The following is a 16,004-nucleotide window of genomic DNA, read 5'->3' as shown; positions in this document are numbered from 1 at the left end:
TGATCAAGTCTTCTTGTTTGGACAGTTAAAAGGGGGGTTTCTTCAGAGGTTCCAGGAATTCTTTAATGACGTAACTACAGTAAATTTCCTGCAATAAAGTGACTTAAATGAGCTACAGTGAGGCAGTTAAACTTGTTGCCAAGATTAAATCTTCTCATACTTTATCTGGGTAGAGACAGGGAGTAGGAACCCATGATTTAATAGAAGACCATATATCGGTTTTGTATCAATATATCCAGAGAGAGGGTTATCAAAGAATGGGCCTGAGTGAGAATATAGCATGTTGATGCAATGTTTGTGGATCCACAGGCTGCACTGAGTGCCTTTCTTAGGCACTGGGGGTGAAGCGCCCTGTTTGCCTCCGTGACGCTCATGGCACTTATCACATGGAACAAAATTACATTATCTTATTTGTCTCTTCTCCCAGGCTATAAACTCCCTGACAACTGAGGCTGGGAATAATAAGATAAATGATAAATATTGATCATAACTGCCATTTTTAAGTTACTTACCATGTCCAGGCATGTGCGCGTTGCATATATTACTGTATTTGAAGACTCGCTACAACTCTATGAGATACTATCTTATTTTACAGATGGTAACTGAGGCGCAAGAACTAGGGGCAGTAGCCTAGTGTCATGCAATTATTATGGAGAAGAGCTATAATGCTTTCGGTTCATCTTTGGGTTAAGCCAACATGGTGCGCATTGAACTAATTTACGAATGAACGAATGAATGAATGAATGAAAGAAACTATAAAGGACTAGCTTAAGGCTGTTTAAAAATTTAGTTAAGTAAAATATAAATTCATAGGGACAATTAGAAAACAAGTATTTTTTTTATTGTTCCTAGAGGTTATTTTAGCCTGTAAATACCCAAAGAAGACCATTTCCTCCAGATTAGAGTGGAAGAAACTGGGCCGGAGTGTCTCCTTTGTCTACTACCAACAGGCTCTTCAAGGTAAGAAGCTGTAGACTTGATGAGGTGAGAGCAAGAGAACACCAAGTACAGCCTGGGTTCTTTAATTTACAAATGAGAACAGTTCGGGACTTATACTGAGACTGTGGGGTTTTTAAATTATTTCATTTTGTTTTATTTTATTTTATGTTACTTTCATCATGATCTTAATCCCTATCCCCTACTTGCTCCATTCCCCTCACCCACCTCCCCTCTGGGAACCATCAGTTTGTTCTCTATAGTTAAGAGTCTGTTTCCAGGTTTGTCTATTTCTCTCTTTTATTCCCTTTTTCTCACTGCTTTGTTTCTTAAGTTCCACATACGAGTGAGATCATATGGTATTTGTCTTTCTCTGACTGACTTATTCTGCTTAGCATAATACCCCTAGCTCTATCCATGTTGTTGCAAATGGCAAGATTTCATTCTTCTTATAGCTGAGTAACATTCCATTGTATATATATCTACCACATCTTTTTTAGCCATTCATCTATTGATGGACACTGGACTGCTTCCATAATTAGGCTATTATAAATAATGCTGCAGTAAACAGAGGGGTGCATGTATCTCTTTGAATCAGTGTTTTTGTATCTTTTCGGTAAGTACTCAGTAGTGAGATTCCTGGATTATAGGACAGTTCTGTTTTTAAATTTTTGAGGAAGCTCCATACAGTTTTCCACAATAGCTATGCCAGTTTGCATTCCCACAGGGCATAAGATTCCTTTTTCTCTACATTCTCACCAACACCTGTTGTTTCTTGTGTTTTTGATGTTAGCCATTCTGACAGGTGTGAGGTGCTATCTCATTGTAGTTTTGATTTGTATTTTCCTGATGATGAGTGAAGTTGAGCATCTTTTCATGTGTCTGTTGGCCATTTGTCTGTCTTCTTTGGAGAAATGTCTGTTCATGTCTTCTGCCCATTTTCTAATTGGATTACTTGTTTTTTGGGTATTGAGTTGATTCAGTTCTTTATATATTTTGAATCCTAACCCTTTATCCGTTATATCATTTGCAAATATCTTCTTCCATTCCACAGGTTGCCTTTTAGTTTAGATTGTTTCCTTCACCGTGCAGAAACTTTTTATTTTGATGTAGTCTCAATAGTTTATTTTTGCTTTTATTTCCTTTGCCTCAGGAGACCTATCTAGAAAACTTGCCAAAGCCAATGTCAGATACACCCTTTGCTCTCTTCAAGGATTTTTATGGTTTCAGGTCTCACATTTAGGTCTTTAATCCATTTTGAGTTTATTTTTGTGTACGGTGAAAGAGAATGTGTTTTCTAAGTGTGCGATGAAACCAACGACTGAAACCTAGAACATAATCACCACGAAAACAAAACAGAGAACAGAAGAAGGTGAACTCCGTGGAGACCCTGGACCCTTCATGTCTCAGTTCAGCCCTCAAGGATATAAAATGCAATGCTTCTTGCTGGCCCAGTAGATTAAACTCTTGAGAGAAAGGAGGAAGAGATGATGTGGAAGTGAGAGGGAGGGTCACTGCTTGGTGGTAATCATTTTACTGGATTTCCATATGACCATCTAGAAAGCTAGGCCATCACTAAGAAGCCTATGGAGTTAAGACTTACAATTATAGTGGGGGAAGGGTAAATACAACTACCTTTAGCTAAATAATTGCTTTATTTTTAACTCTTTGTTACACATTTCTTTCCACTTGCTGTTTTTCCTGTTGAATATATAATGAGCTTTTAAAGTATCGATAACAATGGACAAAATGCTATGATGCCTGGGATTTGCCTCAAAATAATTCAGTGTTTAGAGGTACAGATGGACTAGGATAGGCCATGCATGTATTACTATTACCACTGGGTGATGAGATTTATTTTACAATACTCCATAATTTTTTGTGTGCTTGAAATTTTCCATTATAAATATTTTAAAAGTTGGAAATATAATTTAACAAGTATAAGAAGCATGTTATTATTTTAGAATACTATGCATTACTTTAACTTTAAAGAATTAAAATGTGTGAACAAATGTTCAAAGTCCATAAAGAATCTACCCCTCTTATTCTCATCTATCAAGATAGGACTGCTGCGGGCCACAGGGTTGTCTTTGCTTGAATTTTCTACTATTGCCAATCTAGCACCTGAATGTTATATAAAACACTATTTTCATTCTGTACATATTGCTACCAAAACTAATCAAAAGAGTGTTCTTAAGACCCCTTCACCTTTTCTTTTGTGGCAGTGTGATGTGGGCCACCGCCCAAAAAGTTACTGTTCCAGCTAATTGAACTAGATGCTGCAGTGTCTTCTGAAGATGGGAATGTTTGTATAAGCATATTAGAAAGGGGATGAGGCAGGAAAAAGGGTTGAATCCTCTAAAATATGAGAATATTGAACTGAATGTTCTTTTGTGAACCATATGTCATTCTAAAAAAAAAAAAAGAAATTTGAAATAGCAGCATCTGTATATAATGTTTTGAATTTTTATTTTTTTATTTAAATTCAGTTAGCCAACAGATAGTACATCATTAGTTTCAGATGTTGAGTTCAATAATTCATCAGTTGCGCATAACTCATCACAACACATGCCCTCCTTAATGCCCATCACCCAGTTACCCCATCCGCCACTCACCTCCCCCCCCAGCAACCCTTGGTTTGTTTCCTATACTTAAGAGTCCTTTTTGAGTTTTTAAATTGGGTTTATTAATAGGAGAATATATGCCTTTGTCGCTGAATAAAGTGACTTGAGGAAGGTAGTATATAGAAAGTTATTTGCATTGTTATTAACATCAATGTTTTCTTTTTCTAAAAGGTGATTTTAAAGATCGAGCCGAGATGATAGATTTCAGTATACGGATCAAAAATGTTACAAGAACTGATGCTGGGAAATATCGCTGTGAAGTTAGCGCCCCATCTGAACAAGGCCAAAACCTGGAAGAAGATACGGTCACTCTAGAAGTCCTAGGTATGATGTGCTTTTATCTGTGGGATTACTGTTCCCCACCTTCTTCCCCATCACCCAGGCAACCTGGGGCCCCAGTCAGGAAAGTTCTAGAAATCACCAGCACTACCTTTACTGTAAAATCTTGGCTATTGCCTCTTTTCACCGCATTTGCTGCTGAAATTTTACTCTTACAAATTTCTTCTGACAAAATCTCTTTTCATTTCATATTAAGGTAGATCTTAATGACCCTATCGTGTACATAGGAGCGTTTCCCCAAAGAGTTTATTTTTCAGTCCCTTTCAGTATATGTGGTCTATCTCTTACCATATAAAACCCTATAACATGAAATAACAGAAAGCCAATAAAACAAGAAAGTAGGCCAGGGAAAGTATTGGAAGTTATTTGATACAAAAGAAAAGAGAAGAGAAGGGAAGGGACAGGGAGGGAAGGGGGAAGGAAAGGAAAGGAAAGGAAAGGAAAGGAAAGAAAAGAAAAGAAAAGAAAAGAAAAGAAAAGAAAAGAAAGACAAGAAAAGAAAAGAGAAGAAAAGAAGCATTTGGTAAAGAAGGAAAATGAGTATTTACTGTGTAGCTAGTACGTGCTAGGCTCTTTCGCATATGTAATTTTACTTAATCTTCACTGACAGCTTCATTTTTATAGATGAGAAAATAGAAGCTAAATAATTTCCCCAAATCTACACAGCTAATAAGTGTCTGGACCAGGATTTGGATCCTGGTGGGATTAACTGCAAAGCCAATATGTTCAGCTTCCGTGAGAACCACTGATAGGTATTAACAGCTCATGATGACAACTGCTGGAGGAACATGATCTTTTGTTCTCCACAGATGTTAGTATAAAGTGCTTATCACAGGCAGTAAAATGACTCCTCTCCTTTCTCTGTATAACCCAGGGTCTTTCTAAAATACTAGTGGTGCACTAGTAGAGCAGAAATTTAACTCAGAAAACCTTGCAGGAGCTCGGCTGGTGTCTTAGTCTTCTACTGCTACGTAACAGATGATCACAAACCCAGCGGCTTAAAACACCAGCCATTTATCAGCTCACAGTTCTGTAGGTCTGAAGTCCAGATCGACAAGGCGGGGCTCGCTGCCCAGGGTATGATAAGGCTGAAATCAGGCAGCCACTGGGCTGAGTTCTTGTCTGAAGGTTCTGGGGAAAAGTCCACTGCCGAGCTCACTCTTGTTGTTGGCGGATTTCAGTTCCTGTGGCTGTACAACGAAGACTCCATTCCAAGCTGGCTCTGAGCTGGGGTCACACTCGGCTCCTGGGGGCACCACATTCCCCACCACGTGGCCCTCTCCATCTACAGTCCAACAGAAGCACGTTGAGTCCTTCCTGTGCTCTGAATCTCTGACTTTGCCTTCTGTGATCACCCAGAGAAAACAACTTTTCAAAGGGTCATGGAATTAGGTCCCACCCATCTATGTAATCTCCCTATCTTAAAAGACAATAAATTTGGGACCTTAGTTACATCTCCAAAATCTCTTCAAAGGAGTACCTAGATTCGCGTTTATGGGTCAGGCCTGCAAATGGCATATATGACTTTTCCCACATGCCATTGACCAGAACTCATGCATATGACCCCATCTGGCTGCAAGGGGGCTGGTGAATGTGATCTGGCTGTGTGCCCATGAAGAAAGGAAATGGATCTCTTGAACAAGTAGCCAGTCTCTACCACAGGTGTCCAATAAGCCCATCTTAACCTGGCTGGGAAAATCCTTGTTTAGCTTGTAAATAACTGGTGCCATTTGAATTCCCTCCTTCAGTGGCTCCGGCAGTTCCATCCTGTGAAGTACCCAATTCTGCTCTGAGTGGGACTGTGGTAGAGCTGCGATGTCAAGACAAAGAAGGGAATCCCGCTCCTGAGTACACATGGTTTAAGGATGGCGTCCCTTTGTCAGAGAATCCAAAACTTGGCTCCCAAAGCACCAACAGCTCCTATACAATGAATACAAAATCCGGAACTCTGGTAAGGTCATTTCAAGCACTGGTCTTGTATCTGGAGAAGAAAAAGTATTAGACTGGAAATGATGGAGAATAGAGGGCTGATACCGTTGCTTAAGTGGAGAGAGGAAAGGGCAGCGGGAAAGATGGTGGTAGACGTCCAGGGAAGTGATGGAAAAGGCTCTACCAGAGATGGGAAGACAATACAAAGAACTAAAAATAATAATTTTAACAAATGTTAAGAGGTTCATTCCTTCACTCTACTAGTACACAACAACATTCAAAAACTAGATCCTTTGGTAAGTAATAAAGCATATTTGATAAAGTGGCTAAATAATAAAACATATCGACGGACGTGGCTCCTTGAGGGGGACCACACTCCCGCCCTCGCAGCACCAGCAGACTCAGTCAGCAGGTCCGATAGATTTTACACTGAGACCTTGAGCAGAAAAACTGCCGTCACACGTTGCTATATTTACTTTTCAAATTTATTTTTTCTCAGAGCAGGTGATAAAAGCCCCAAGGAAAGTTTGATATAGATTCACTTTCCCTACTTAGCCTCCACCCTTGAAATATCTTATGATGTCAAAGGGAGGCACCAGGGTGGGTTCTCTCCTGAGAAATAGGCAACAAAGACTCCAGTGTATGGATGACAATGACTTTTAATGACCAGTTATGTGCTAGTAGGTCATTTACGGTTTTAGTCTAGCTTATCGTTAATACTTACCCTTGGCCTTGCATTCCTGGTGAATATTTTTATAGTCTGGCTTTTGGGACAGTGAGAGATGATTTCGTAAAGTGAAATACACGAGGGGAAACTTCCTTTTACATGTTGAAGCATACAGAACAAAGGGGGATGTGGGTAGTGGGTAATGACAAGTGAGAGAGAAAAGGGTTAGTAGATCAAAAACCCGGCTGCTCTTAGGAACATGTATTGCATGACGATCCAAGACCACGAGGAGGTGCTCCTTAGAGATTCATGGCTGCGGTCAACGGTGACCACGGCGGTACTGAGGGTGTGACAGGAGGGCACCGAAAGCATGATTCTGGACACCCCTCTCTCCCTCTGTGCTGGTCCTAGCAGGATCCTTTAAGGCATTCAGGATCCACCGCATTTCCTTCCTCCCTTCCCTTCATTCCTGCTATCCATCCACCCATCACTCCCTCCCTCCTTCCATCCCTCCATCCCTCCTTCCTTCCTTCCTTCCTTCCTTCCTTCCTTCCTCCCTTCCTTTCTCCCTTCCTTTTTTCCTTTCGTCTATCCTCCCTCCCTCCCTTCCTTCTTTCCTTCCTTCCCTCCCTCCCTTCCAGAAATTCACCAAGGAGATAAATCCACTAATAACAGTTATGAAGCCTGTTACACCAAAGTCTTGCCTTTCAGTTTTTTTGGCAGAGTAGAAGGAGCAAAGGTTAGACCTTTCAGAAAATCCTTTCAAAATTTTTAAAAATTCCACTACTGGTAGAATTTGTAATGCTCTAAACTACACTGATTAAGATTTTCCTCGACCCTCTGCTACTTCCTGGTAGTAGCTCTGGCACTTTAGAGGAGGCGTTCATTATTTGCTGCTATAGTGAACTCACTGTGGCTGAGAAAACTGCATCAGCCCTTCCCGAAAGCCCAAGGAGGCCTTCTTTTACAAACGGTGCTTCCTGGGAATTAGAAATACCGACAAAACTTTAATACTACCATGTGCTGTAAACTTTAAAAAATGCCCATTGCCTTCCTAACCTACCACTTCCTCAGTATCACAAAACAAAGACACTTCCCTATATATATTTAAGTCTTTCTCTGTCAAAATAAACAGGAAGCCTAGCTACTGACCCCTTGGAGGCATGGCAGAGTCCTGAATTCACAGTAGAGACATCAAGTCCTAACTCCTGAAAAAGGAAAGACCAACTTAATGCTAAAATTCAAGAGACACGGTTACTTTAGGAGTCTACTTACAGATTTATTGCTTAAAATGTATATTTATTTTCCTTCCACAAATAGCAATTTAACACTGTTTCAAAACTAGACAGTGGAGAATATTCCTGTGAAGCCCGTAATTCTGTTGGACATCGCAGGTGTCCGGGGAAACGAATGCAAGTAGGTAAGCATGAAAAATTGGTTCCTCCCATGCTTATTGGGAGGAACAATGGTTTGCAGTGAGAGTACACATGTACTTGGGGATGGGAAGGAGCAAGGGGTAGGACTGCGCCTGAGTGATTGGAAGAATGAACCAGAGGGAATGTTTAAAATTAGCTTGACATAATGTGTTGCGGAAAGCAATCATGCTGTTCTTAGTCCATGTCCCAAACAAGCCAAGAATATTTAGCACTCTACTTTTCAAGTTTTTGAATTTTTCAAATCATTGTTTTAAAAATATGCTTGTCTGGGCAGTCTTCTTTCAAGCAAAAGCTAAGAGTCTTGTAAATTGCTCAGGGTCAAGGATTTGGTATGGGGTTCAATTTCCAGCTCTGTCACGTACTAGCTACATATTTCGGGTGAATTATCTAACCTCAATCTCCCCAAAATAGAAGTAGTAATATGCTGTCTTCGTTGGGTTATGGCTCAATCAGTAGAGCATGGGACTCTTGATCTTAGCGTCATGAGTTCAAGTCCCACATTGGGAGCAGATCTTACTTAACAAAAAGAAAAAGTAATCGGTATTTAAAAGGGTTAGGATAATACTGGCATATCGTGAGCACTCTCAGGAGTTGGCTATTTTAGTGGTTGATCATTTTTCCAATCCCCTAAAATACTGTGCTTTACTTATCCCACGGTGGGCTCTCAAAAAAGACATGTCGAATGCAGTTATGAATCTCTATCTGCTATAAAACATGGCTGTCATACACTTCACAAATTAGCTTCTTAGAAGTCAATAAAATCAGACGCAGGAATCTTTTCAGATTATAAGAGTTTCAGAGCACACATTTTTTTTCATTTCATTTTAATAATTTGGTTCAATTTTCCCTTTGTGAAAGTCCTGTGCTTTGAAAAAGAGTATGTAATAGGGCTAGCTGGAGGTGGCCCTGTGGGGTTAAAGGTCACTCGGGAGGGCTGCACCCTGCAGGAGAATACCCACGCCAGTCACATGGCTTTCTTTGGAGCTGAATGAGTTTTCCATTATTGGTGAAATTGACACAGATGATGATGTAGAAGAATTTTGAGTAGAATTGGGGGGTGTGGTGGTTGAATACGTGACTTCACTGAACTTTGAAGATCACTTCCAATCTGACATTTAATCCTTTGAAGTATTATCTCCCCAAATGAATGCAAGAATACCATGCATGTAATTTCTGAATCATGGAACTTCAAGTTAAGATTCTTGCAAAGCTCAGTTCTGTTCATATTTTCAATCACTTTTGGAACGTTTCCTGTAAGTGAATCACCTGAACAGGCTTCAGCAGCATGGAACTCTCCCTGTGACGGTATAGCGGCAAAGGGGAGCTCATTTGAATTTTTTCAATTTAATAGCTACATCTGTCCATCTACTTGACCCAAATTCATGCATGATTTATTTTGCATTCCAGATGATCTCAACATAAGTGGCATCATAGCAGCTGTGGTAGTTGTGGCCTTAGTGATTTCTGTTTGTGGCCTTGGCGTGTGCTATGCTCAGAGGAAAGGCTACTTTTCAAGTAAGTGAATTTCACCCTTCTTCGCTAGACAACTCCCTGTGGACATATAGAATTTTCTTACGAGACCTCGTTTCTCCTAATTGGTTCTAACAAAGTCTCGAGTGTATTTTTCCTTGACTTTTCTGCAGTAGAAAATGTGACATGTAGGTGAGTTATGAAGCACCTGGGCAAACAGAGGGAGAAAAGGCAGAGCTTCCTCACGGCAACATTCGGGAAACACCACAGAATATGTGAGAGGCACCGTGGGGTGGCGTATGGAGTGATACTGAGAGATAGTCAATGCACATGGATATTTATAGCATACCGACATGTATTTAAGAGCCTGTTAAGTTAGGAAGTATATATCTCAAGATGTAAATTTATTTCCAGTTTTATCATAAGAAGTCTCATTGAAATAAATTAGTAAATATTTTACCAGTGTAGAACAGTGGAATGTTGAATGTCAAATTTAGCACAGCTGTATATAGCATTGTTCGATAAAAACTAGAAACCTATAGTATTACAGTTGCTTCTGGACAAAGTTTTTAATTCTTTGAGTTTAGACCTCTTATAACTCCAAACCCCCATTTGATGATAAAATAGGTTTGATATGAATGAAATGAAAAAATAATGATGTTTTATTCTCTTAATGTATTTCTTTACTCCCAGTCTTTAAAATTTTCTGAGAGCTCAAAAGCTGCAGAACTCCATCAAGTCCACTGGGAATGGTGTATAAAGCATAATTTTTTCATAGACTAGTAAATAAATTTATAGCATATGCAAGTTTTAGACCCACTTTTATAGTGAGCAGTAATTTTAGAATTTAGGTTTAAAAAACATACTAATGTAAAACTTAACCTATAAATAGATATGAAGTGTCATAAGATGTTTCCATGGCAGTGTTTCAAGAATGTTCCCTATAATTAAGAATAGCTGCTCTGTGAATTAATAGCTCTTTTCTTTGGTGCTCTGATCTTAGTCTAGCGTAAATGTAACTTTATGAATGGAATCCAGCTGAGTCCCCCTGCTGGTCACCAGTGAAAGGACAGACAGATAAGATTACAACTGCAAAATTCTCGTTATCTTTCTCTACTTGCAGAGTATCTGAGTATCTTTATTGGAGACTTGGTAAATGCATTTTTCTTAAAATACTGAATTAATTAAAGATCTGACTTGGGTATTATGAATTTATTAGTGAAGAATATACCCCCATTCTCAGCTGGCAGAAAAATCTATTCAAGAGGATCATTTTCTTGAACTTGATTTCAGACGGGAGTTGGCAAACTATGACCGGTGGACTAAATCCATTCTGCCACCCACCTGTTTTTCTGTGGCCCACAAGCTAAGAATGGTTTTTACGAATGAACATTTACAACCTGTTTGATAATAAGGAACACTAACTTTGAATCCCAATTAAGAGAAATGTTATCCCCAGCCAACAAGAGAATTCTATTTTTCCAATTAATAGACCTATACTAAAAGCTTTGATTATTATTATTATATTTCGAATTTTATTAATAAAAATTTTTGGAAACTTGGTCTTCCTATATAAGTACCTACTTAATATCCTCAATTCTACCCCTCGGCCCACAAAGCCTAAATATTTGCCTTGTGGCCCTTTACAGAAAAACTTTGCCAACCCTTGATTTAGAAAATACAAATGTCACTGAGAGAGAATCAAGACTGAGAAGAAGAAATTAAGCCTAAACTCGCTTTTATATGAATATGTATCATGCCATATTAACTCTTGCATTAATGATATACACTTATTCTTTTGTAGAAGAGACCTCGTTCCAGTAAGTATACTTTCTTAAATGCATGCCTTTCCCCCGTATTAGCTAATTTTCTGTTAATCATCTGTTTAAAGTCAAACATGGAAAGTTGGGTTGTTTACAAAGGTTTTATCCTATGGGAAGTGACTCAGATTCATCCAGAAATACATCCCATCTCATGCCTAATGCCTACCTGTCAATGTTGTTTAATTACCTAGAGAAGACATGTAGTCACTAATTTGACTCTGTAGGCATTTCAATAGTACTACTTTAAAAAATATATTTGCTAATGCATCATGGAACACTACATCAAAAACTAAGGATGTACTGTATGGTGACTAACATAACATAATAAAAATTATTATTAAAAATATATATATTTGCCATATTTTGCTAAATTAAAAATTTTCAAATAAAATTTTACCGAACAGCCGTTTTCACATTGAATTGAATACTTATTTTGTGTCCAACACTGTCCTAGGGAGTGGCAATACAGCAGTGAACGAAATGGGTCATACAACTCTCTGCCTCATGGAGCTTACATAGAGAAAGGTGGAAAGTAAACACACATGTAAACTCTACAGTACGTCAGACTGTGAAAAGTATTAGGGAGGAAACTAAAGTGGATGAGAGAATAGAGAATACACGAGTAGGAGTGGAGATTGTCTTTGAGGGTGGTTAGGTGGTTCATTCATGGATGAAATGATGTTTGAGAAGGACCGGAAGGAGCAGAAAGAGCAAATTATGCAGATACCCATGAGAAGAGCGTGCACGCAGAGGAGAAGGAACAGATGGAAAGGTCTAGAGGCCAGGCACACCTGGAGTATCCGAGGCACATCGAGGGGTCGGTGTGGCTGAAACTGAGTGAGGACAACGGAGGGAGGGATGAGTGCCCAAAAGCAGTGGAGGCCAGATGACAGGGCGCCCCTTCTAGGCAGTTGTGAGGAGTTTGACTTTGATTCTGAGTAAGATGGGAAGTCATTGGAAGGCTGTGAGTCAGGAAGTAGTATCCTGTTACTTAATTCTTAGAAGCTCACATTCACTGCTCTGTTAAGAATCAACTATAAGGTAGCAAAGAGTGGAGGAAGCAGTTAGGAAGCTACTCAATTATTAGCCAGCCAAGAGAAAATGGTGGCTGGTTCCAAGTGATGGTGTTGGAGATGTGAAGTGAAAGGATTCTGGATACATTTTGAACAATTTAACTGACTGGTTGGATGTGGATGTGGGAGAAACAGAGAAAAATCAAAGAGAGCCCCATGGCTATGAGAAGAATGATGTTACCATTTACTGAAACGTGCAGGTCTTCGAGAGGAGCAGGTTTGGGAGCGTTAGGTGGGAAGGTCTGGAATGTTTGGGAACTTTAAGTCTGTTCCCAGACTTCCTGCTCAACCCTGGTCACTCGGTCTAATCTGATCGCAGTACAAGTCCAAGATGAGCTTCAAGTTACCAGGACTAGCAGGAACAAAGGGGGAGAGTTCAGAAAACAGTGTTGCCTGATGGTATATAGCCACCCCACATCCCACACCAGGCAATTGTGAGGATTTCCACTTTTATTGGGGAAGATGGAAAGTAATTGGAGGGTTTTGAGCAGAAGAGAGCACCATCTTACATAAGGAGCAAAGTTGGCATTGCTACCGTAAGGAAGGTTATTCTCTTCAATCTCAATGTCTCTTAATGACCCAGGTAGGAATCCGGGAGGCAGTATCTTTATTCCTAGATACATCTCCTGCCATTTGTCAAATCCATGGCCCTTAAAGGTTGTTGGATAATGAACTGAATGTTATATTAATTTGCTAGGACTGCTGTCACAAAGTGCCACAGACTGAGTAGCTTAAACAGAAATTCATTTTCTTAAGCTCCGGAGTCTACAAGTCCAGATCAAGGTGACAGCAGGGTTGGTACTTTCTGAGGGCCGTGAGGGAAGATCGGTCCCAAGCCTCTTCTCCTTGGCTTGTACATGGTCTTCTGTCTTCACGTTGTCTCCCCTCTGCCTCTGTTTGTCTCCACACTTACTCTTCCTATAAGGCCAGCAGTCATATTAGATTAGGGTCCACCCTAGTGACCTCATTTTAATTTAATCACCTTTTTAAAGACCCTATCTTCAAATACGGTCACATTTTGAGGTATTGGTGGTTGGAACTTCAGCATAAACTGTTGAGGAAGTCACAGTTCAGCCTATAACAGATAACTAGAACCCTAGTCACCATGTAAAACTTTCTTTCCATGGGAAAAAAATGAATTTTGATTATAATGTTCAAGTTTTCAAAATGCTAAACATTAACAAGTTGCTAAGTTAAAAGTGAGTAAGTCTCTGTTTGCATGTTCCAGAGAAATCTTTAGCCCTAGACTGCAGTGAGATACACAGGGCTTCATAGGCTGATACTTTGTTATATGGCTTTCTCAATGGGATAGTGTGTATAAATGTAAGAAATTCAGTTAGGGTTGCTTGCAATTTTTAATATTGTCTTTTATATTCCATAAACAGGAAGAGTAGCTCTGCATCTAAAGCCACCACAATGAGTGAAAATGTGAGTATTTTTAAAGTATATTTATAGATCGGATGTGTTGAGGAACTAGGGCAGGGAAATGAAATAATTGTACAGAAGTCATGGATTTTCACTTTTAATATACTTTGTGTGAGGGTCTACGACTGGTCTTCAGAAGGAGGTGGGTGAATGTTGGCTTCCATCCTCTGTCTGGGATGGGATGATAAAGTGGCCTGGCATTTGTAGAGCAATGGGGCTTTGCCATGCCATTCTTTTTCTCATGACATTTGCTATCATTAGCCTCCTAGCATCATTAGGCCTGGTGCTATAAGCTCCAATTCACAGATGAGGAAATTGAGACCCAAGTTCTCGCAGGATCACAGCGGGGGGGCTGGATCCAGGTACCCTGATTCTTGTCATCTTGCCCAAGCAGATGGCTTCCCCCAGATCTGTGATTCCAGGACTCTCCTTTGGTTATCAGAGAACTTGGAACAGTTAGGAATATGGAATGTCCTGTGCTATTGCTGAAAGGAGTATTTCAGAAATCCCTGAAGGGAGACAATAATTATCTAATTCGGATGGTTCAGGCAACATAATTTGGACCCTTGTGTGCTTTTGCATTTGTGAACATTACAGTGAAGCAGCAAATACCGTCATGGCTCAGATTTCGTAGCTCTTTGGGTGGGTATTCAACCTTCTGGATTTTTTTTCAGGAGTACGGGAGGTAAAGGAGGAAGGTTTCCAGTGTTTTTACAGGTCTAAGCCCTTTCTTAAGAAATGGAGCCTGGTTCTCTGCACTCCTTGGCAGTCAGTGGCAGGGATTCTCTTAGATTTCCTACATGTAAAAGCTCGGGGTAGGCAGTGGACACCGGTATTTTAAACACTCGAGTGATTCTAATGGACAGTAACTTTGCGACCTACTTATTGTTCCATAGATTTTTTTTCTGTCAAAATTTGATTTTTTTTAAATTGTCTACTCTACAGTCTCTCATGGAAGTCACTTTATTTTGTAGTTTACTGTACCACAATCGTATTATTCTTTCATTAGCAGATAAGCAGTATGTAACGCCATCATATTTGTGCCTACAATGTATAGAAAACGCTCCTTAAATGTTAAATAATCTCATCCTTCTGAACAGTAGGAGACACTTTGTGGCCGAGTCAGAAGAGCAAAAACCTTTTTATTTTTTCATTGTCTTCTTCTCAGTTGCCCTCATCCACTGAGAGGTCGAGCCTCCAATTCTGGTTTTGCCCTAGAGCCTGACTTCTCAGCAATCTTGGCATGATTGACAATTTCTCATCATTCTTATATTGTCATTTCTTATATAAGTTCTTATACAATGAATTCTTATAATTTTTCATATTTTCCTTGGGGGGGGCTGTACCGTGATGCTTAGCAGCACCCCAACCTCTACCCGCTAGATGCCAGGAGCATACCCCAAGCAGATAAGATTTCTCCCACTCTAACTCCCACTCCCGACTATTTTACTATTTAGGCAAAGTTTCAGAGACCCTGTCTCCTAGTATTTATTTAATTCCCCACAGAATAGATTTAGTTAACTCTATGCTGGTTTGTACCTATAAATTCTCATAGTGCATGTAGCTTTATACTGATAACATTTATATATTTCTTTAAATATGAATTAACACATTATACTTAAACTTGTTTTTTTCCCTTTTCCTAGGATTTCAAGCATACAAAATCCTTTATAATTTAAAAGAATTCCACCTTTGAGATACGCCAGATCCACAGTTGTTACACAAGTTATTAAAAGATTATAAAACTCTGCTTTGTCTTACATTTGCAAAGAGGTACATGAGGAGATGAAGTTGGTATTTCATGATAATTTTTATGATCATTAAATTACTTGAAATTGTTATTTTAAACAAATAGTTCTGTCAGCACCTAAATAAAATCCAGTCTGGCTTCTTGCGTCTGGACTAAGTTAAAAGAATCACAGAACTTTGTAATATTCTGAGGTTTATGAAATGTTAAATGTCCTAACTTCTAGAGAAACTTACTAAAATATATGATACTGATTTTGAAATTAATCCAACGAGCATGAAAATACAAACTGTGTGCACCCTCTGTGCAGGAGTCTGATTTACAGGGTTCAGAAACTACTGACAGACGCAAAAGGAACCTCTGGTCTCATTTCTACCAGAATCCTCTTTTCTCCCCTAATGCAGTCCTTATTCCGCTGCTCATTTGTCACTAATCTATTCACAGAAGGGAGGTAGGAGGAGAGGGTTATTCCCAAGGATTTGCACTTTGTGTTTATTTTTATTTCTGGGAACCAAAAGCAACATGAAGAAAAATA

General features: G+C 39.4%; 1 protein-coding gene across 1 annotated transcript in view; it reads left to right on the top strand.

Moving 5' to 3' along the window:
* The window catches only part of JAM2 (junctional adhesion molecule 2), a 52,745-nt gene extending 37,275 nt beyond the window's left edge, over positions 1-15,470 (top strand). Inside the window, exons 3-10 of the mRNA XM_008701758.2 lie at positions 853-960; positions 3,732-3,884; positions 5,648-5,850; positions 7,816-7,915; positions 9,339-9,446; positions 11,206-11,221; positions 13,683-13,725; positions 15,369-15,470. Coding sequence (XP_008699980.1) covers positions 853-960; positions 3,732-3,884; positions 5,648-5,850; positions 7,816-7,915; positions 9,339-9,446; positions 11,206-11,221; positions 13,683-13,725; positions 15,369-15,401 — 764 coding nt within the window. The 3' untranslated portion in view covers positions 15,402-15,470. The remainder of the gene's footprint in view (positions 1-852; positions 961-3,731; positions 3,885-5,647; positions 5,851-7,815; positions 7,916-9,338; positions 9,447-11,205; positions 11,222-13,682; positions 13,726-15,368) is intronic.
* Positions 15,471-16,004: the final 534 nt, after the last annotated feature.

The sequence above is a fragment of the Ursus maritimus genome, unplaced genomic scaffold (assembly GCF_017311325.1).
Source record: "Ursus maritimus isolate PB19 unplaced genomic scaffold, ASM1731132v1 scaffold_4, whole genome shotgun sequence".
Classification (NCBI taxonomy): Eukaryota; Metazoa; Chordata; class Mammalia; order Carnivora; family Ursidae; genus Ursus; species Ursus maritimus.
The sequence above is the reverse complement of the archived record's forward strand: the minus strand, read 5'-3'. Positions and strand labels throughout refer to the sequence as shown.